The sequence below is a fragment of the Trichechus manatus genome, unplaced genomic scaffold, assembly GCF_000243295.1.
Source record: "Trichechus manatus latirostris isolate Lorelei unplaced genomic scaffold, TriManLat1.0 scaffold00037, whole genome shotgun sequence".
In the NCBI taxonomy this organism is placed as follows: Eukaryota; Metazoa; Chordata; class Mammalia; order Sirenia; family Trichechidae; genus Trichechus; species Trichechus manatus.
Window position 1 is genome coordinate 5,325,948 of NW_004443973.1, and position 23,286 is coordinate 5,349,233.

Sequence of the window (23,286 nt, forward strand, 5' to 3'; positions counted from 1 at the left end):
GTCTCACTGCTCACTTCTGTCTTTTATATCTCAAGAGATTGCCTCAGGACACAATCCAGTCTTGTAGATCCAGTCTTGCCTTACTAACACAACTGTCACCCATCCTCCCTCATTAACATCGTAGAGGCAGGATTTACAACATACAGGAAAATCACACAGTACCAGGAATCATGGCCCAACCAAACTGACATACACATTTTTGGGGGGACATAGTTCAAACCATGACAGATATATTAGGTTAAATAAAATATAAAGATTAATTTCATCTATTTCTTTTTTACATTTTTAATATGACTACTAGAAAAATTTAGATTACTTACGTGGCTCACGTTATTTTTCTATTGGAGAATGCTACTTTAGCCTGTCAGATCTGGAAGTTTCTTAGCAATCATCTGGTCTAGGACCCTCATTGTATGGTTGAAGACGCTGAGGCCCAGAGAACCTGGCAGTCTTATCCCTTGTGACTAGTAGACCGTGAGAGGCCCAGAATGGTGGAGCCTGGGCTCTGAGCACTGGTCATTGGGTCTACTCTCTGCCCTTGCACTGACTTCAACAGAGGAGCCTAAAAGAGAAGTATTTCCAGATTAAATTCTCATAAATAACATACACTGGGCTTTGATTTTTAAAAAAATCCCTCTCCTAATTCCTAATTTGAGGGGGAAAGATCATACTTATTCTCTCCAATATGTATAACATTTAAAAATATAATGGCAAGTTTCATTTTAAAGTTTATTTAAGGTAACCACTAAACTATATGCAATGCAGCCCTTGAGTGGAACAAGCGGTTAATGCCCTTGACTTGGCTGCTAACTGAAAGGTTGGCAATTAGAGTCCACCCAAAGGCTCCTCACCAGAAAGTCCTGGTGATCTACTTCCAAAAAATCGGCCCCTGAATACTCTATGGAGCACAGTTCTACTCTAATACACATGGGTTGCCATGAGTCAGAATCAATAATACGAAAGGCTGTAAACCTAATTTTTTTTTTAAACTGGAAGGCATAGAAATACAAAATATCTGTTCCTGTTAATAGAGCCTTTTTTTTTTTTTTTTTAACCAATAAAAGGCTTTCTTTTTAAGAGTTTGACTTTACTGGTGAACTTATCTTAAAAAGAAAAAAGAAAGCAAGAAGCCTCACTTTGCACAAATAATATGAATTATTCTCCCATCCACGTCTGGCCTTGGCCCCAGCAGACCCTCTGCATTGAGTAGAGATTGGAGCACTTGCATAATGAACCTGAGGTTAAGCTCAAGTTGACAGGAAAATTATAGTGTAGAAGCTGAATGTTTCTAATGCATGTTTTATGCCGTTTGAAGTAAGAATTATACTTTATAATGAATGGTGTCTCTAAGGAGTTGAGTGTGATGAGCAAATCATCAAAACTAGAGATTCAAGACTGGAAATGTAATGGTTTGCCTTTCCCATAATGTTGGGTGTCTGGCTTCTTTCTGAAATAATTATATTCAAATATGCTTAAGGTAAAATAAATCAGGAGTGGATTTAGTTTTTTAAAAAGTATCATTTACGAGTTTTATAATGGAGGTAAATAGCTTATTCATCTCATTGCTGTTTCATTCCTTCCCTTTGTCACTTCCATTTCTCTCTCGTTTTTAGAACTGCTCTAATGTTTCTGCAAAGAACCTACAGCAGCAGCTGGAGATCCTTGAGGGGGACAGTGTGAACTGTCGTGCCCAAGCCGAGGAGTATAATCGAGCCCTGTCCCGCAGCTTGCAGTACTGCACCGCAAGAGACGAGATAAAAGAGGTGGGGGGGGGGGTGAGAACTGACATGCTGCTAAAAGCTGCTCTGAACCTACAGCTTGTGATAGTGGATCAGGTTTCTTTCTTCTCACCAAGTCCTTTAATCCACTGAGCAGTAGCTTCAGGCCTAGCGGACGTTTGAGTAGAAACCTAAGGCTCTCAAACTTGCTGAAGTCAATATGTTGTCAATGCATAGAAAAACTTAGAATGTAGTATTACAGTTTTTTGTGATTTTTTTGGTTTTATTTTGTTTTGGTTTTATTTTTCACTCAAATCCTCATAGTAGTTGCTTGTTTACATGTATACAGATTTCTCAGAACACAGAAGATAGGATGACACTGTCCCATTGCGGCCAGCTCCAGCCTGCTGGGATTCTATTTAAGTACTATTGACTCATGGTAAATGGGTGCTAAGGGCCAGGGGAGCATGCTTTTCCCTTCAGAGGCTTACAAAGTGTTATCACCAAAGTCAAGAGGTTGGTTTCGTATTTACTCAAACTGAGTAGCTGTTCTGGCAAAACAACTTAGAGAAAAAGAAATAACAGGTAAAAGTGGTCCTCCACATCCATGCCCCCACACTCCCATAATTCCACCTCCTTCCTCTCAACTCTAGACTGCCCCTCCTTCCCCACCCCAGACACTTGCTAAATCACAACCACCCCTCTCCCCTAGCTAAGTTTTCCGTTCAAAGGCTTGTTTTAGGTAAAAAACACAGATCAGGGTAGCAAGGGTCCTGCTTCTTGACTGGGATTAGAACACAAGGGTATCCATAATTCCAGATTTATCTCCATTTCTGCATCCTTTAGTCATCAATCCATGAGGAAAGGGAGTAGGAGAAGAGGAGGTTGTAAACCTACTGGAACTTTCTGTCTATGCTCAATTCACACAGTCTAGGCCCAGCAAGTATCAATCATTAAAGCATGGACTGAAGTGTAAGTAACAGTAATTAAACTTCAATGGTGGTCCAGCTCTGAAACATCCCTTCTTCCTACCCCTTCCTGCAGTTCATACTTTTAGGGACCACAGGGAAGTGTGAGACAGGAGAATGACTGGAAAGAAAGTTAGAGGAGGAGACAGCAGGAGAGGTCGCTATCTCTTGGATCCCATTGAACAGGAGACAAACAGGAACGCTATCTCTTGGATCCCATTGAACAGGAGACAAACAGGAACCAACATCTAACAGGGATTTTTATCTTCACCGTGTGCTATAGGACTGTGGTTTCTGCTCACAGGCTGTGTTCCAGGGAGTCAGCTTCAGGCTAGAGACTCAATAACTCATTCATGATTCAACCTATGGTGCAGCCTGCCCTGTATGGAGTAGAGTGGCCCCTTCCTTTGCTAATACTTCCACTGCATTGTTGAGTCTGCTAACACTTCCAACAGTAGTAAGAATGTGTAAGGTCTTGTTAAGGAAAACAATCAGTGAGCATTGTTCTTTCCAAGGCTACAAAATTTGAGTACAGCAGCCATGGAAACAAAATTTTTAATAATCTTTCCCAAAGGTATCTTTTTCTCTTTCTTTTAATACCATTGTCTTGGCAAAAATCTCACTCCCTTCAGTGATGGTTAGTTCTATATATAGTGGAAGCACAGGTGGAGGCTGCAAAGGGTTATTCCCAGCCCCCTGTGGCTCAATTTCCATCTCCCTGGAGAGCTTGTGGTATTCATGGAGCCAAGTCTCCCTGTTCAGGCCCTGCCCGCAGTGGTTCTATTTATGGGAACTGCCTCGTGATGAGCCTGTGCTGGAGGCCAGCCGGCTGGGATGACAGATGTCCCTTCCAGTCATAGTAGGGACGCCCTGGAATTGTCTGTACCATATCAGGAATGAGCAACCAGATACACATGGGCTTCATTTAGGAATCGAATATCATTTTAATGTGCTCTTAAGTATTAAGAGGGATTCTTCCCACTTGCTTCTACTTTGAATCCGACACATCTTTGATGCACGTTGCAGCTTCACATTTAAAGGCTCTCTGAAAATCTTTGGTACTTTTCCCCTTTCCTTTCTTGTGGTGATACAGTAGGCATGTCATATCATAGTATAGCATCCACATCCTGGGCTTTGCAACCCAAGACAAGCCTAATAGGAAAATAATCAGAAGGCGTATTTTCCACGTGCTTTAGTAAAATAAAAATATGTGTGTTCTACGTACTTTAGGTACTTAAAATATTACTAAAACTAAAAGCAATATATTACACTATTTTTTTTTTCTATATTAAAGGAAAGGGTGAGGATATCCTGTCAGGGAACTAGATCAAATACAGCACTTGTGTTTTTTAGCTGATTTTAAAACACATGGTTTTGCCTTTGATGTGCTTAAAGTGCTCCTTGGAAAGAGATTTTGGAGGGTGTCTAGTCCAAAGCCTTCATTTTTCAGGTGAGAAAACTGAGTTATATATGAACCTTTATTGGACACCAACATGTCTGTCACTTGCTAAACTTAAGAGTACAGCGTTTGCTTAATGTTTTAGTCCCATCCAACCACTGCATGGTCTGATGTTAAATGTAGCCTTTTTCTATGCTTTCATCTGCTATCCCTATTTTCAGGCATATCTATTATAAACTCTTTGTATGATCTAATATAATAGCATATTTCATTTGATGTTTAAACAAAAATTACTTTCCTGACTATGCCGTGCCTAACTTACATGGTCTTAAGTGCACTGAAGGCTCTTAGAAAAGGACTTGGTACCTCATGGCAAAATAAGTGAGGTGCTCTAAATGTGATTTTTTGGATGTGATATGATATTCCTTAAAGACAAAGAACTATGGTTTTGTGCCTTGATTATCTTTGGGTGAAATATTATTTTTTCCCTCATTTTATATGCTTTGTAAAACATAGGAAATCATAAAACCTCGTTTTCTCCACGTGATCAGTCAGAACAAGCCCAGGAGCCAGCTGTAGAATAGACCATCAATTGCTCATATGCAAGTTCAAGTTGAAGCTGAAGAAAGTGTAAACAAGTCCATGAGAGCCAAAATACGACTTGAGTATGTCCCACCTGAATTTAGAGGCCATCTCAGGAAAAGATTTGACACATTAAACATTAATGACTGAAGACCAGACTATTTGTGGGATGACATCAAGGACATCATACATGAAGAAAGCAGAAGGTCATTGTTGTGGGTTGAATTGTGTCCCCCAAAAATGTGCATCAACTTGGCTAGGCTGTGATTCCCAATATTGTGTGGTTGTCCTCCCTTTTGTGATCTGATGTATTTCTCCTATGTATTGTAAATCCTAACCTCTATGATGTTAATTAGGCAGGATTAGAAGCAGTTATGTTAATGAGGCAGGACTCAATCTACAGGATTAGGCTATGTTTTGAGTCAACCTCTTTTGAGATATAAAAGGGAGAAGCAAGCAGAGAGGAAAGGAATGTCATTACCACCAAGCAAGAACAGCTCGGAGCAGAATGTGTCCTTTGCACCTGGGGTCCCTGCACCGAGAAGCTCCTAGACCAGGGAAAGATTGTTGACAGGGACTGTCCCACAGAACCAAAAGAGAGAGAAAGCCTGCACCTGGAGATGGTGCTCTGAATTTGGACTTACAGCCTCCTAAACTGTTAAATAAAATTCTGTTTCTTATAGCCATCCGCTTGTGATATTTCTATTATAGCAGCACTAGATAACTAAGACGGTCATTAAAAAAGATGGAAAAGAAAGAAAAGACCAAAATGGAGTCAGAAGAGACTCTGAAACTTGCTCTTGAACGTAAAGCAGCTAAAGCAAATAGAAGAAATAATGAAGTAAAAGAGCTGAACAGATTTTGAAGGGTGCCTCAAGAAGATAAAGTAAAGTATTATAATGAAATGTAAAAAGACCTGGAGTTAGAAAACCAAAAGGGAAGAACATTCTCAGCATTTCTCAAGATGAAAGAACTGAAGGAAAAATTCAAGACTCGAGATGCAGTAATAAGGGATTCTATGGGCAAAATACTGTCCAACACAGGGAAACATCAAAAGAAGATGGAAAGAATACACAGAGTCACTGTACCAAAAGAACTGGTCAGTGTTCAGCCATTTCAGTAGGTAGCATATGATCAAGAACTAATGATATTAAAGGAAGAAGTCCCAGCTGCACTGAAGGCATTGGCGAAAAACAAGCCTCCAGGAATTAACAGAATACTGATAGAGATGTTTGCAGCACTGGAGGTGCTCATTCGTCTATGCCAAGAAATTTGGAAGACAGCTACCTGGCAAACCAACTGGAAGGGATCCATATTTGTTACCATTCCAAAGAAAGGTAATCCAACAGACTGTGGAAATTATCAAACAATATCATTAATATCACACACAAGTAAAATTTTGCTGAAGATCGTTCAAAAGCAGTTGCAGCAGTACATCAACAGGGAGCTGTCAGAAATTCAAGCTGGATTCAGAAGTGGACTTGGAACAAGGGATATCATTGCTGATGTCAGATGGATCTTGGCTGAAAGCAGAGAATAACACAAAAGTGTTTACTTGTGTGTTATTGACTATGCAAAGGCATTCAACTATATGGTTCACAATAAATTATGGATAACATTGCGAAGAATGGGAATTCCAGAACACTTAATTGTGCTCATGAAGAACCTGTGTGTAGACTAAGAGGCAGTTGATTGAACAGAACAAGGGGATACTGCATGGTTTAAGATCAAGAAAGGTGAACATCAGGGTTGTATCATTTCACCATACTTATTCAATCTGTATGCTGAGCAAAAAATCTGAGAAACTAGACTATATGATAAAGAACACAGTATGAGGACTGGAGGAAGACTCATTAACAACCTGCCTTATGCAGATGACATAACCTTGCTAGCTGAAAGTGAAGAGGACTTGAAGCACTTACTGATGAAAATCAAAGACCGCAGCCTTCAGTATGGATTACACCTTAACATAAAGAAGACAAAAGTCCTCACAACTGGACCAATAAGCAACATCATGATAAGTGGGCAAAATATTGAAATTGCCAAGGGTTTCATTTTACTTGGATCCACAGTCAATGCCCATGAGAGCAGCAGTCAAGAAATCAAATGACATATTACATTGGGCATATCTGCTGCAAAAGACCTCTTTGTGTTAAAAAGCAAAGATGTTGCTTTGAGGACTGAGGCACACCTGACTCAAGCCATGGTATTTTCAGTTGCCTCATATGCATGCAAAAGTTGGACAATGAATAAGGAAGACCAAAGAAGAATTGATGCCTTTGAATTATGGTGTTGGCAAAGAATATTGAATATACCGTGGACTTCCAGAATGAACGTATCTGTCTTGGAAGAAGTATAGTCAGAATGCTCCTTAGAAGCAAGGATGGTGAGACTTTATCTCATGTACTTGGGACGTGTTATCAGGAGAGACCAGTCCCTGGGCATCATGCTTGATAAAGTAGAGGGTTAGCAAAAGACAGGAAGACCTTCAATGAGATGGATTGACACAGTGGCTGCAACAGTGGACTCAAGCATAGCAATGATTGTGAGGATGGCGCAGGACAGGGCGGTGTTTCGTTCTGTTGGATGTAAGGTTCCTATGAGTCAGAGGTAACTCAACAGCACCTAACAACTACTTTCTAGAAAGACAGCTTTCAGACTCCCAATTTTGTGAAAATTTTTTCCACCCATTCCACACGAAGATACATTTGTATGCATGAATTTTGATTATCACTGTATAGTTTCTTGCCTGGCAATATAAATAAGTTTTTAAGATACAGAGCATTATAGACATACTTTCTGTGCTATTGCATGGCAGAGGAACATCATCAGTTACTCGTTTTTTACGTGTCTACATTTAGAAATGTAAAAAGTTAATATTGAGCATATTTTGTTCTTGCAACCCGACCAAAACAATTGCCTTTACATTTACATGATGTTTCTGAAAATTTGTGACTAGACTCTCATATTATTGGTCACAAACAATTTCTTTGCTGAAGAAGAATATCAATGACAGAATTGGGTTTGTATCCATTTTCTCAAAATAAGTTTTCCAAACTAGAAGCTTCCCTGTAATTATATTGCTTTTCCCTGAAAATTGTCCACTGTAGCAACATCTTACCCATCAGGAAGGAAGCAGAGAGGACTTTACAGGGTCAAAAGGAATGGTATAATATTCCATATGTCAGAGTTATGTGCTTTCAGTCACAAAAAATTCTTTTGCCAATGTAGATGTCAGTCATCTGAGTTCCAGGGATACAAGTCAGATTTAAAAAAAAAAACAAAAAACCATTTTCGTCTAGTCAGTTACGACTCATAGTGACCCTATAGGACAGAGTAGGACTGTCTCATAAGGTTTCCAAGACTGTAATTTTTACAGAAGACTGCCACATCTGCGCCGACCTTTTGGTTAGCAGCAGAGTGCTTAACCACTGAACCACCAGGGCTCCTTACAAGTCAGATTAGAAGCAGTTAATTAGAATAGAGATATGATGCTGCTGACATATACACAGTTAATAAAACTGAAAGTGTCTGACCTTATATAACTCTTCGCCCTTGACAAAGTGCTTGTGGACAGCCACCTGCTAGCAGGAGAGTAAGCAGAAAAATAGCTTGTGGAGAGGGGCAAAATACCCTTTGAGGGCAGCACTATGGTATAGTACATACAATAATTATTTTCCAGATTGATAACCCTAATTTATCATTAAAAAAAAAAAAGATTATCTCCATTTAACAAATATCTACAATGTGACTACTGTGTGCCAGACAACAAAAATACAAAAGTCCTCACGAAGCTTAGAATCTAGGAACAGTTACAGTCTATGGGGCTTCATATTCACAGCTGTTCATTTATCAGGCCCCACTCCATTTACCTTTCAGGACTGTATGAGACTAGATCCATTTGGGTGGTATATGCAAGAGGATGGCAAAGATTATGATTTGTTCTGAAAACTTTGATCCTATATGGTTAAAATGCTTCAAAACTTTTGTGTTTACAATTTGGAAAATATGACTCTGGAATATTCCTGAGGAATATAGAGAGTTTAAGGTTAAAATTATAGTTATCATGTCCAGAATACAAAACTTAATGATAATACCATGCACACGAAAATCTTGCAGAGCAGATAAAATATTTATTACTAAGACATTCTGTCATCTACAATTAAATATGGAGCAATTGTCTTCTCTTTCCAAGCTGCCCCACTTTCTACCACTACAGGACTGGCCTTAAGCACAGAAAGAATAGTGGTATGGTTGCTGAATGGAAAGAGGCCAAGAAAGTCTTGACTAAAATCTCTCCAGCACTAAGGCTTAATACTCTACCATTAATAATCGTAGTTAATCATTTGGGTTAAATTATGAGCCTTTGGTACCTTTATTTCAAATGCAAGCATCCATGGGACCTGGTAACATTGCACCCTTATGTTACTGTAAAGGAGTATTAGAAAGCTTTTCTCTGGAGTAGGCAAAATGGTGGGCAAGAAATGAAACTGGTAAGGTGGATTTTAAGAGAAATGAGAATTGACTACACATTTTGTATCTTTGCTTCTGGTCAAATGTGTGTCATAGTTCTAATGAAAGGCTTTCTTTTTAAATGAATTTTCTCAGTTTTAAAACCGTCCCATGTCCCTCACACAAATTGGCCTTGCCAGCAACAGGCTTTAAAAAAAAGGCATTCTTGTGCCAAAGCTGCCTCAAGCAGCTTAGTCAAAACTAAGAATAGTAAGCAGCCTTGCTTCTCGACAGTCTTTTTCCTTTATGCTTCTTCTCAAAAGAGGCCTTGTTCATTCCTAACCCTGAGAGAGGGCTTACTGCTCCCTGGGATATTTGGTGAAGATGCTCATTCTACTAGTTTCAAAAGAACCACAACCACAATTTAAAGTCTTAATAATTTGTTTCCTAATCATAGTTTTGTTAATTTAGTCTGCTTATTCCATAGCCAGTATGGAGGAGATGAACAAGTGCAAAGATAAGAAAATCACATTATTCATTGGAGAAAATATCTTTTCTATGATTCTTCTCATGATTTTCAGAAATTTTATTAATATGAGTTGTTTCAACATTTAAAGATTTCTAATAGGGTAATCATCAGCAAAATTTTACTAGAAATTTTGCTGAAGATAATTGAAAAACAGTTGCAGCAGTACATCGATGGGGAACTGTCAGAAATTCAAGCTAGATTCAGAAGAGGACGTGGAATGAAGGATATCATTGCATGGAACTTTAGGCTGAAAGCGAGAATACCATAAAGATGTTTACCTGTGTTTCATTGACTACGCAAAGGCATTCGACTATATGGATCATAACAAGTTATGGCTAACATTGTGAAGAATGGGAACTCCAGAACACTTAATTGTGCTCAGGCGGAAACTACATAGACCAAGAGGCAGTCGTTTGAAGAAAACAAGGGGACACTGCGTGGTTTAAAATCAGGAAAGGTGTGCATCAGGGTTGCATCCTTTCTCTATTCTTATTCAATCTGTATGCTGAAGAAATAATCCAAGAAGTTGGACTGTCGGAAGATGCACGCAGCATCAGGATTGCAGGAAGATTCATTAACAACCTGCCTTATTCAGATGACATAACCTTGCTAGCTGAAAGTGAAGAGGACTTGAAGCACTTACTGATGAAAATCAAAGACCACAGCCTTCAGTATGGATTACACCTTAACATAAAGAAAATAAAAATCCTCACAACTGGACCAGTAAGCAACACCATGATAAATGGTGAAAATACTGAAGTTGTCAAGGATTTCATTTTACTTGGATCCACAATCAATGCCCATGGAAGCAGCAGTCAAGAAATCAAACGACATATTGCACTGGGCAAATCTGCTGCAAAAGACCTGTTTGAAGTGTTAAAAAGCAAAGACGTCGCTTTGAGGGCTAAGGTGCACCTGACTCAAGCCACGGTATTTTCGATTGCCTCACGTGCATGCTAAAGCTGGACAATGAATAAGGAAGATGGAAGAATTGATGCCTTTGAAGTGGTATTGGTGAAGAATGTTGACTATACCACGGGCTTCCAGAAGAATGAACAAATCAGTTTTGGAAGAAGTACAGCCACAGTGCTCCTTAGAAGCAAGGATGATGAGATTTTGTCTCATATACTTTGGATATGTTATCAGGACAGCCAGTCCCTGGGGAAGGACATCATGCTTGGTAAAGTAGAGGATCAGTGAAAAAGAGGAAGACCCTCAGTGAGAGGGATTGACCCAGTGGCTGCAATAATGAGGTCAAACATAGCAACGATTGTGAAGATGGCGCAAGACTGGGCAGTGTTTCATTCTGTTGTACGCAGGGTCACTATGAGTCAGAAGTGACTCGATGCCATCTAACAACAACAGGGTAAACTTTCTGGGTCACAGGTCTAGGTGTTTTCTTCTGATCATGTGCTCAGGATGAGCAGTTGTCTTAACCATCTCCACTATTCCCCATTGTTGACAAGCTAACTAAAGTTAGAAACAGCTGCATGAACAATGATACCACAGCCAGGCAACCAGTTCTTTTAAAAATATGACCACAAGTTATGTGGGGATTATATGGGAGGTTAAGTTTTCATATTGGAATGTTCAGGTAACATAATCAGGTATGGCTAGATTTTTCAGTTGTTGAAGGTAGTTCATGCATATACATAGTACCTTCCACTTGTATCTGCCTGCAGTAGTCCTGAATTTGAATTTGAATTGGGGAAGTCACAGGAGTTTAGATTTAAAATGGATTTCCACTCTAACCAAAAGAAGAAAGTCCAAGCAACTGAAGACTTTTGTTGAGGGAGCTCATGTGTCAGAAAGAAGCTGATCTCATTTCACATACTTATAGCACTATGAACATTCTTTGGCCTTATAAATCATCTTCAGAGGAAGAACTTACGTTCTGACTCATGATTTATCAGTCTTAAATTTCTTAATCCAAAGCAGACTTAAAATTTCATGGTTCAGAATTAGTGTTAAGGATCATCATATAGTTTTCAAATAGTTCATGGTGCTATGGGTATGTGAAATTGATCTTTCCCATATAAACATGCAGATGTAATGGTTATTAGGTGATGACTGAGCCTCTCTTCATTTCTCTAGACTAAAGGTTATAATGTATGTCGTATTCCAGTGGGGAAAAAAGAATATAAAATTTTATTTTCCAATAGATAAATGTTATTGACTGAATATGTTTTTCAAAATAATTTCTGGTTTCCTTAGATGTGGTAGTTAGTACACCTATATTTGCAGATTCTGACTATGTGGGGACAAAGTTCCTGCCAAAGTTATTTGTGAATAACTAATGGTACGGTCCCTTTATATCTCAACCCCTTGTAACTGACTTTGTCCTTTTCTGCTAAAATCTAACACATGCATATTTAAACAACAAATGTCACAGAGTTTAATATCAATTGGTTATTTTTTAAATATACCCACTGTATATGACCTTTTACCCATTTTCCTGAGCTCTAATGGAGAACTAGGAGCCCTGGTGGCATAATGATAAAGTGCTTGGCTGCTAACCAAAAGGAACCCACCAGCTGGAACCCAGCAGCTGCTCTGCGGCAGAAGGATGTGGCAATCTGCTTCCATAAAGATTTACAGCCTTGGAAACCCTACAGGGCAGTTCTTACTCTGTCCTATAGGATCACTATGAGTTGGAATCGACCTGACGGCAGTGGGTTTGGTTTTAGTTTTAATGGACAAATAGTTTTCAAACTTTGATGCTAAAGCGCTTTCGTTCTTTCTGAATGCCAGTTATTTGTCAATTAAAATGTTTTATGTGGTCTCTGTGCTTGATTTAGTTTATAGCTTAAAAGTAATGTTCAACAGATTTCATTTGCCATATAAAGCAAACGTGCAAAAATCGCATCAGCATAATAGTTTCCATGTATGCATGTCTGCTAGGGCTTTACAAATAATTGTATCCAAGAAGTGTTAGAAGATAAGGTCATGGTTCTGTTTTCACAATATGCAGAATATGAAATCAGCATTTTGAGAAAGCATTTTCTAGGGCAGATATGTTTTTCTGCATTAGAGATCTAAAATCCAGCATGTGCACAGTCCTTATTCCCTTCCAAATAATTTGTTTGCTGTCATTTAAAAGAATTTTAATACGTTTTTCTGACTTTTTCTATCAAAGCTCAAATTTATCAACCATGACATTGTTCACTCTTACTGTTAAATGCATCCATATAATATGAGAAGGCTTATGTTTTCTCTGTACTTTTTTTTTGCTGATAATATGAAAAGAGAATTGCTTATCCTTCTTGAGTATAGAGAAGAGCACATAAGGGATATGTTTAACGGAACAAGACTGCTTAAAATTTTGGGGTATTGGTCAGGTTGAACTGTTTTTAAGACTGTCACAATCTATACCCTATTCTCAGTGCATAGCCATAAACTCTGTTTACACACAAGTTAGAATTGTCATCATTGGAGGCAACGCTCACTTTTTTTTTTTTGTTTTGAAGGACCTCCTGGAAAATGTTCATAAAATAATTGTGGAAGGAATCGAGCAAATAACGTTCTTTTCCTGCTACTAAATCGCATGTTAGGTCTTTTCTTCTGAAGTATAATAATGTCTAATAATTAGTCAATATATACTAATGACTAATATCCTAGATGATCAAAATGTCAAGACTTCATTGACATCTGTCACCTGAATTGCTCCTCAGAGCCTTAATGAATTTATACATGGTGACTGTAAGAGAGCACTGGGAGGTGGAGGGATCTAGGACAAAATGTCCTCCACGCCCTAGCACACAGAGAACAGGATGAATGGGGAAAATGCTAACCAATAAGACAGAGTTGTTAAAAGTCTGTGAAAGTAAGAAACTTTCTTGCTTGGAAGCCACAGGAATATTCTGTATTTATAAATCTAATTATAAATTACAAGTAAGAAAGTATTAAGAACATTATTTATATTTTGGGGACATATTTAGATTCCCATTATAGGTCCACTTAGCAGACTTGTCTTCTATTGAAGATCACTCTGAGTGCATTTTGAAGATTATGAATGTTTTGGAGTGTGTACATATTTTGATTTATTACAAGTGAATATTAGTGTTCTCGTTTTCAAGACATCACCTCTTTCTTTTTATGAACTGCAGCTCCAAGAGTCATTCAAAGATACCAAAAAGAAATTCAACAATTTGAAGTTTAATTATAGTAAGAAAAATGAAAAAGCACGGAATCTGAAGGTTCTTAAATATCAAATTCAACAAGTTGATATGTATGCTGAAAAAATGCAGGTAACAAGAGAGTGATGTGTGTGTGCGTGTTACTTTAGTTATTGCAGAATCATTTTGCATTTCAATTCTAGATGCCTACCCCTTGTTTTTTGTTTATTTTATTTTATTTTTTTTTACAGTGTGAGAACTAAAAGAGTAGTTTTACATTTTATAATAATTGGGATCTTCATGTAAAATATATAATAATGACTTATCCCTTGAGGCAGCTCCGGAATGGTTTCTGGTTTCTTCCAAAACTACCCAGCCATCTCTGCTTCCATTCGTTCCCCCAACACGCGCACGCGCGCGCACACACACACTCACATACTCACATTCCTTTTCGTACACTCCTCTTCCTCTCCCTGCATCTGCCCATGTAGGAGTTTCCTCCACTGCCCTGCAATCCCTTATATCTACCTTGTAACAGCTAGATTATTTGAATGCCTTTACCAGGAGACAATGAATTTATTGGGATAAGTATTTGATTTTATGATATTGTCTTTTTTATCATATTATCACTCTCAAAACCTGGAATAGACCCTGCTGTATAGTAAATTTTCTTTATGTTTGATGAATGTTGAATCAATAAAGTATCTTGAAGAAAACCCATTCTTTCCAAAATACATCTGTGATAGTTATAATCTTAACATATCAGAATGGAGAAAACTACACAAGATCTTCTAACTTTTTCTCTCGATGTTTAATCACTGTAGTGTAATAAATAAAAATTGAATGTTATTAAAAACCTTTTGTTGCACAGGCTTTGAAAAGGAAAATGGAAAAAATTGAGAACAAAATTTCTGATTCTTTCTTAAATTATCCAAGTAATAAAGTTAATGTCCTTTTGGAGGCCTTGAAGGATTTCCAAAAACATGTGGATGTGTTTGACAAAGTTGTGACAGATTACAAGAAGAACTTGGACCTGATGGAGCATCTCCAAGAGATGATAGAAGAGGTATTAAGCCATTGCTGATCTTTACATGCCAAATTTGAGAACTTAATGATGGGAGGGAAGTTGACTTTCATTATGTGGTCAAATGGCACTTGCGGCAGAACACAATTCTACAAAGTGTGTTCTATGTGGTTCTGATTCAGTGCCATAGATTGACTCAGAGTCTCTGAGAATTCTTGTAATAATAAGCCATCCTACTCCATATTCATGTGTCTGCCAACTCAATTGAGTTGTGGAATCAGCTTCTGTTCGCTAACTACTTACGATTTTTCTTTTCTGAATGTAATAACCACACCTGTCCATTGGAAATTCGAAGGAACAGTTCGTAAAATAACTTGTATTTGTATAAATTTTGGTTCTTACTCTAAATCCTTTAATCACTTCTGTGATACTTTATATTCCCCCAAAACTTATGAGATAGTTGGTGTAGGTATTATTATTCCTATTTTACATACGAAGAAATTGACCTCCAGAGTGGTTAATTTACTGACCCATTTTGCAATTATGAATTTAAAAACATGGGAGGCTTTCTACACACTGAGTAAATAAAGTGTTTTCTATCTCTGGATCATATTGAATAGTTGTCAGAGTTAACAAGTTTGAATCTGGTCATTCTTTATTCCCCAAAAAGGATTATGATGATGTCATAACTTTGAGTGATTACAGATTGTGTAAAATTGCACACAAATCTTTCATATCTTACTTTAACCATTTGGCTTTCATCTTTCACACAATAAATCTAGGGAATAATGCCTCCCAACCTTCTATTTGTCAGGATTTCTAGAGCTTTGATTAGCCCAGAACAGTTTGATCAGAATAGTTAATGATTTTGTGTTTCTTCAGTTTAAATATCTATAGATATTTGATATGAAATGACACCTTGAAAATAAACTGATAGAAACTAAAAATAACTTTTAAAATAGAAGGGTTTTAAAAACATATAGATCTCTAAAATGTAAAGATTTTGAAAATACTGATACAAAAGAAGAAGAAAATAAATACTACCCATTAACTCACCACTCAGACACCACCATTCATATTTTCAAGAATATTTTTCCAGGTGAATACATGTTTGTTAATAAGATTAAATACTATATATTGTTTTAGCTTTCAATGTAGTTAAATATTCTCTGTGGCATAATTTTAATGATTATATCATAATTTATTTAATCATTCTCTATCAATGTTGTTTTAAAAAGTTATTTTGCTACTTTAGCTGGTATTGTCATTAAATCCATTTATCTTGCCACTTTCATGGTTATTTCCTTAGGATAATTTCCTAAAGTAGAAATAGCACCAAAGACAATGAATGTTTCAAGATTTTTTATTGTATTGTCCAATTGCTCTTTATAATGATTTTACTAATTTACTCTTACCAGCAACATATGAAAGTTCCCATTTCTCCATATTTACATCAGTATAAGATGTTTAACTATCATGGAATTATAGTCACGATTCTATACAACAGGATGTCTATTTAGAATATTCAGAATAGCTTATTTATTTCACAGAATTTTAGAAAATTCAGAAAAAAGTAATATTGTGATTTTTCACGTATAAAAATAGTTATTGGTATTATTTTTGTTATTTTTGAGAGGATAAATGGTAGAGTATACATAAAATATATGAAATTTGATAAGTTAAAGTTATTTGCACCCTTCATATTGAAGAAACTCTGTACTTAAAGTTCTTGAGTGCTCTTTGTAACCCATTATTCTGAGATACAAAACATCTATCCTTACACCTAATGCAGTTGAGTTTTTAGATTTAACACTGCATTAAGAGGATCAAAATGATCAATCTTCTATATCTGATACATCTAATATATAGGTTTACTGTACCTCTGTGGCACTTATTAAAGCCAGCTCCTAATAGAGTTGTGTTTCTATTTCTTACCCAGCATAAGTGCTCCTGGCCTGTGTCAGACATATTCCTTCCATCACAGTTATTTATTTTTAGTGAGAAACTGTCTCGGTCTCCACTGTGCTTTGAAAATATGACTATTCTATTCAAAAAAGTCCAATTCTCTCCTTTAAATGATATTTCCTCCATCATAGACTAAATCTCACTCTTAAAAGAGCATTTATTTATTAGCATATTTATCAGATAATGTTTTATCCATCTATTGTTAATGATTTCAGCTAATTATGTTGGATTTTTCCTGTTTTGGGGTTTTTTTGCTCTCCTTTTTAGTTGATACTTGTAATATTGCTTATTGTTGTAAGTGTATAACATTCCTCTTAGCAATTATACTTCAGGCAAATGTAAGAAGGCAGGAGAATCAAATGTATTTCCATACTTTATTATCTGCCTCTAATGTCCACGTGCAAAAATATTTTTTTTTTTTAATATTTTCTTCATTATGGCTTAGAAAGTTTAAATTAATGTGAACATATACGTTGAGGAAATTAAAATTTTATAATTCAAAGCTCAAAATTAAGAACTTAAGTAGGATGGTGCCTCTTTAATCTATGCTTTGTTCCATTTTAACTTAGTGTCACTTTTGGTATGAAGACGCAAGTGCCACAGTTGTAAGAGTTGGAAAATACTCCACAGAGTGCAAGACAAAAAAAGCTGTGGAAATTCTCCACCAGCAGTTCAATAAGTTTATCATGCCCTCAGTGCCTCAGCAAGAGAAAAGGATTCAGGAAATCACTGACCTTGCTCAGCGCTTATATGGTGAGATCCCTTTTAAGATAGCCAGTAATTTGCCATAGGACAAATCTATACGGAACCTAATCCAGTAGAAAGTGAGGGCACTGCAAACCCTCAGGGTCCTCAGTACACTGACCTATTAAAGGAAAAGGCTTAAGATAAGAGTCCTCATCCAGCAAAAGTAAACAGTAGGGAATAGAGGAAGGAACTTCTGACAACAGCAGCTGAAACCTGCTGATTTTTAACAACTTTGCGTGAATCCTCCTTCACTATTCTCTTTTCTCCCCCATTCCTGTTGGTCATCTCCAGGGTAGTAAAACCAGAACAATACTCAGCTAATGTAGACAAGAATTATCTGATTTCCACTAGAGTGGTTTCTTAAAAACATACAAAACTCTTGTAATACTTTAGGCGTAGAGCTAAGACTGGAGCCTACAGCTCTCTCATTTCTGTGAAGTTTATGGTTCCTGGATTAAAGAAAGAGATAAATTCTCCCTCGCTTTCTTCTCACTTGTGGAATAAATGTGAGAACTCAAATAATCATGTCACAAATTCTGCCTTCCTCTGCTCCATGACTAGGAAAGATAATACAGTTGTCACCTGAGACGTTCTTCTTCTTAAAGAAGGAAGCACCCATTTAAGGACAGAGCAGGCGAAAAATGTAGAACAGAATTCAAATTCACGTAAAAAGACCAGACTTAATGGTCTGACAGAGACTGGAGGAACACCCAAAACTATGGCCCCCGGATGCTCTGTTAACCCAGAACTGAAACCATTCCTGAAGCCCACTCTTCAGACAAAGACTAGACAGGACTATAAAACAAAAGGAAACCCTTGTGGTGCAGTGGTTATGAGTTCAGCCGCTAACCTAAAGGTCGGCAGTTCGAATCCACCAGGCAGTCCTTGGAAACCTGGTGGGGCAGATCTTCTCTGTCCTCTAGCTTAGTTATAAGTTGGAATCGACTCAACAAGGTTTGGTTTGGTTTTTGGTTTATAAAACAAAAAATAATACACATGAGGAATGTGCTTCTTATTTCAGTTAGATATACGAGACCACATGGGCAGCTCCAGTCCAAAAGCGGGATGAGAAGGCACGAAGGGACAGGAACTGGTTGAATGGACAAAGGAAACCCTGAGTGGAAAGGGGGAGTGTGCTGTCACATTATGGGCATTGCAACCAATGTCACAAAACAATATGTATATAAATTTTTGAATGAGAAATTAACTTGAGCTGCAAATTTTCACCTAAAGCACAATAAAAAAAAAATGTTTTTAAAAAGAAGCACCCCTAAGTGATGACAGTGTTTGAGGGCTCTGAGGAGTAAGTTTTGTGAATTCCATGATATCATTCCCGTGAGACCAAGAGTAATACCAGTGAGCAAGCGAATCTAGCCCAGAAAGAAGACAGCAACAGGTGGTACAAATGCTTCACTTGACTGCCCACAGCTGCTGTCAGCTAGGTATTTTCTCTTGTAACATGAATCACTGTTCATGGATAGCCATAAAAATTTCATAGAACAATATATACTGCAATGCCAAATATTAAATTATTGAGAATAAATTATTCATGATTTTCCAAAGGAAAAAGAAACATAAAAATGATAAAATATAGATTGAAAATTTGATGAAAACTAATGTTACATCTCCTTTTTACTTTAGTTACTGTTTCAATGCACTAAAAAATTTTGGAAGCACTCTGATCCTATAGCATTGTGTATTTCTGTTATTTGTACTTTTCAAATTGTAGTGTAAACATCTTTTGTCTTTTCTATTGACCATAAGCTCCTTGAGGGCAAGAGCAGTGATTTTTATCACTGTATCTCAGTGCCTATTCAGTTCCAGCACATGGTGAGTACTCACACAGGCCCATAAAAGTTACATTCCCTCCTATCATGCACCATCCCATATTCCTGTTTTGTCTGTCTTCCTGGCCCTTATCAACCCACTGTATAGTTATGTGTCTGTTGTCTGTCTTTCCTTACTAGAGTGTAAGCTCCATGAGAGAAGAGATTTCGCCTGTTTACTGCTTCAGGGCATATACTAAGTGCTTAGCAAATATTTGATGAATCATTGAATGAATAATGAATGAATAAATGAATGATCTGAGTCTCCATCCGTTCAGTACAGAAGTTAAGCATTTTTAAAAAATAGGCATCAAATAAGGTACTTGAGGAATATTATATCAACTCTCACAGGCCAGTCAAGGTTTATTGAAACCTGAATTTTAATTCAGATAAATTTACCTCAAAAAAAAAATTGAGTACTTACTATATACTAAGAGTGGTGGTTGATATAAAGTAAATAAGACCTAGTTCTTGCATTCAAGAAATCACAACCGAGGCTCAGAACTCATGATATGTTAAATGCAGTGGAAAGTTATAAAATGTGTAATACAGCTTGGCCTAGGTTGTGGAGTCAGGCAGTCCTGGGTTCAAATCCCTACTCAGTAAGTTAACCTCTTTCGAGCCTCAGGTTTCTCATTTGTAAAATGTGGATAGTAATAGAACCTACATGAGGTTTATATTACATAATGCGTATAAAGTGGTTAGCCATAGGCAAATAATAAGCACTACTCAATACATGAAGCCCTGGTGGTACAGTGGTTAAGAGCTTGGCTGCTGACCAAAAGGTCAGCAGTTTGAATCCACCAGCTGCTCCTTGGAACCCCTGTGGGGCAGTTCTACTCTGTCCTGTAGGGTTGCTCTGAGTTGGAATCAACTTGATGGCAACAGGTTTGCTTTTCTGGCTTTACTCAATACATGGTACTTATTTTTTTGTTATTATTCCAATAGGGAGAGATAAAACCTAATTGGGAAAGATTAAGAACATTTTCACAGAAGTGTTGGTATAGGAGGCAGACCTTCAAGGGTAGGAAGGATTTTGCCAGCAAATATGTAGTGGGGAGGGCATTCCCAGAGTAGGAAAGAATATTCAGCGGCTGTAGAGATTTTGAGGAAGAGTTACTGGTTTAGTTTGGCCAGAGATACAATACATGAGGAGTTACTTACATAGGAAAGGCAGGTTGAAGCCATATTATGGAGGGCCTTGAATGCCATCCTGGGGAATTTATTCTTTTCCAGGCGGTGGAGAACCACTGAATGTTTTGAACAAGAGAAAACTTGATTAGAATTTAGATTTAAGAATATTAATATGACAGTATTATGTTGGTTCCATAATAGTGACATGGTACAGCAAATGTAGTCACTATTGTAGAATACCTGATTTTTCAGAAAAAAAAATCTTTATATGTTTAGCAAGTATTTATTAAACGCTTAGTATCTACCAGCCCTTACGCCAGACATGGGGGTTATAAGTTAATGCCTGGATTTTTTTTTTCTTTTTTTTAATTGAACTTTAGATGAAGGTTTCAGAACAAATAGTTTCTCATTAAACAGTTAGTACTCATATTGTTTTATGACATTGGTTAACAACCCCACGACATGTCAACACTGTCCCTTCTCGACCTTGGGTTCCCTGTTACCAGCTTTCCTGTCCCCTCCTGCCTTCTAGTCCTTGTCCTGGGCTGGTGTGCCCCATTAGTCTTGTTTTGTTTTATGGGCCTGTCTAATCTTTGGCTGAAGGGTGAATGTTGGGATAATGCCTGGATTTTTAAAATTTCTGCTAAAGATTTGACCTTTAAAAATAGTTTTATCGCTTCTCTAGGTTTGGAAGAAGGGAAGAAATATGCTGAGAAAATAGTAGCAAAACACAAAGAGGTTCTTGAATCTGTTACTGAATTATGTGGGTCTCTCACAGAGCTTGGAGAAAAACTGAAGGTACTTTCATCTTCATAGAATATGTATTTTTGAGGGATGTAAATAAAAATGTGTTGATCAAGTATCTTCTAGTACAAAGATGTTCTCATAGAAAATTCTCAAGGGACATGATGTGCACATTTGTTTCACAGCTTTCTACCATAAGTATCTGGGTATTTTTGATAATTAATTCTGTTTCTTTTCTCTCACTGCAGAGAAGAATATTGCTGGGAATGAGGGCTAAACACAATTAAGGTGTCTTGTTTATGTTTTCATGGATTGCATCCTAAAAGATAAATGTGTGCCATTAAGACCAAAGTAAAGTCTATATTAAGTAACCTTATGTTTTTGGTTGCAAATGATAGCTGTAGGGTTCTCTCCCTGCTCCAAATTATGGCCCTAGAGAAAATAAAACTAATCTTCAGGTATTATAGTCATTGATCATTTAGCTTCATGGAAATATTAAACTAATCGTTTCTTTGATTGAATAAAAAATTGATGGTAAAAATACAGAGAAAACGTGCTTATGTCTATGTCTAGGCAACAACCAGTTAAAAGAGAGAAATATAATATTGTTTGCCTATGTCATGTCAAAAACTGGTTTGATCAATGCTGTGTTTACAACTGTCTGTGAGAACTGGTTATTTAGGATGGAGAGAATAGTAAGGTAATTAAGAACACAGGCTTTAGCAGAAAACCAGCTGCTTTGGGATACCAACTCCCCAAATAATTAGATTTGTGACCTTGAGTAAATTGCTTTATCTTCTAGACTCAGCTTCTTGATCCGTAAAATGCAGGAAATAGCACATGATTATTGTTGTGGTTTTTGTTATTGAGGCATAATGGGGTCGTTGTAGTTCAGAGCTGAATTATATTTACTTCTGCCATCTACATTTTCTCGTTTTAAATAACACTACAATGAACATCTTTGTGCATATAGTTTTTTCTTTCTCTTGTATTATTTTCTATGGATAAATTCTCCAAAGTACATTTGGCTAAAAGGATATGAAATTGTTAATGTTTCTAACATATTTGTTAAATTGCTTTCCAAAAATGTTTTATAATTGTAATGCCATCTGTAGCATATATCTTATATTATCCTTTTCAACATTTATCATTTTCTCCCCACCTCAACCTGAGGGCCTGTTTGTTCTGCTGATACCCAAACTGAGAATCACTGCTTCCTCTGCCTCTTTACTTTCCCTTATCTACAACATCCCTCCCATTTACATTGTATATCTTTAAGTAAGATCCAACTTAATAAAATAAAATCTACTCTCTCCAAGTCATATCCCTTCTCCCCTTCATGGCTGTTCTTCCTGAAAAAGTTGTCTCCACTTCCTCTCCCCAGTTCCTATTTCCTATCTACTCTGCATTCCCAGTAATTAGGATTGTACCCTATCTTTCTCATTCTCAGTCCACCACTTTGATTCTCTTTCACACTATTCAGGAGCCTCCTATTTCTACACTTCAGCTAAATTACCCTTCCTAATATAATTCTGCCAGCATCATTTTTGCATTCAAAACACTTCATTGCTTACTGGATAAGTTCAGATTTGGGCCTTTTGATGTTCTCAGGTTAATTTGATACCTTTCCAAACCACTGTCCTACATTCTTTGTAGGCTTCTGTCCAACTGGTCTACTAGTCATTCCCTGGATTCCCTGCTTCTTAATCTTTACTTTGAATACATGACCTTCTATGTCTGCTTATCAAAATCTCACCATTTTTCAAAGTCACATCCAAATACCACCTTCTCCATAAATCCCCCCTCAATTATACCACTCCCTATCTGATCTGCCATAGCACTTTGTGTTCTTTCTTACCATAGCCATCAAATATAACTACCACTACCATCTCAACCACCCTACTTGATTAAACTTAGGAAACACTATGATCTGTTCAGCGTAGAGTCCTCCATAACATTTAACGCCATGCTTTGCCTAAAGCAGGTCCTCCAGAAAGGTTTTTGGCATTTGTAGTAAATGCCCAAAGGATTGGTACAGAGAAGAAGAATCATTGAATAGCTCAAAAATGTTTGATTTGGGTGA

The 23,286-nt window shown here is 37.2% G+C and overlaps 1 protein-coding gene across 1 annotated transcript in view; it reads left to right on the forward strand.

Moving 5' to 3' along the window:
* The window catches only part of CCDC141 (coiled-coil domain containing 141), a 199,312-nt gene that overhangs the window by 161,395 nt on the left and 14,631 nt on the right, over window positions 1–23,286 (forward strand). The window contains exons 16-20 of the mRNA XM_004375579.2: window positions 1,614–1,763; window positions 13,755–13,895; window positions 14,635–14,829; window positions 17,322–17,505; window positions 21,145–21,257. Coding sequence (XP_004375636.1) covers window positions 1,614–1,763; window positions 13,755–13,895; window positions 14,635–14,829; window positions 17,322–17,505; window positions 21,145–21,257 — 783 coding nt within the window. The remainder of the gene's footprint in view (window positions 1–1,613; window positions 1,764–13,754; window positions 13,896–14,634; window positions 14,830–17,321; window positions 17,506–21,144; window positions 21,258–23,286) is intronic.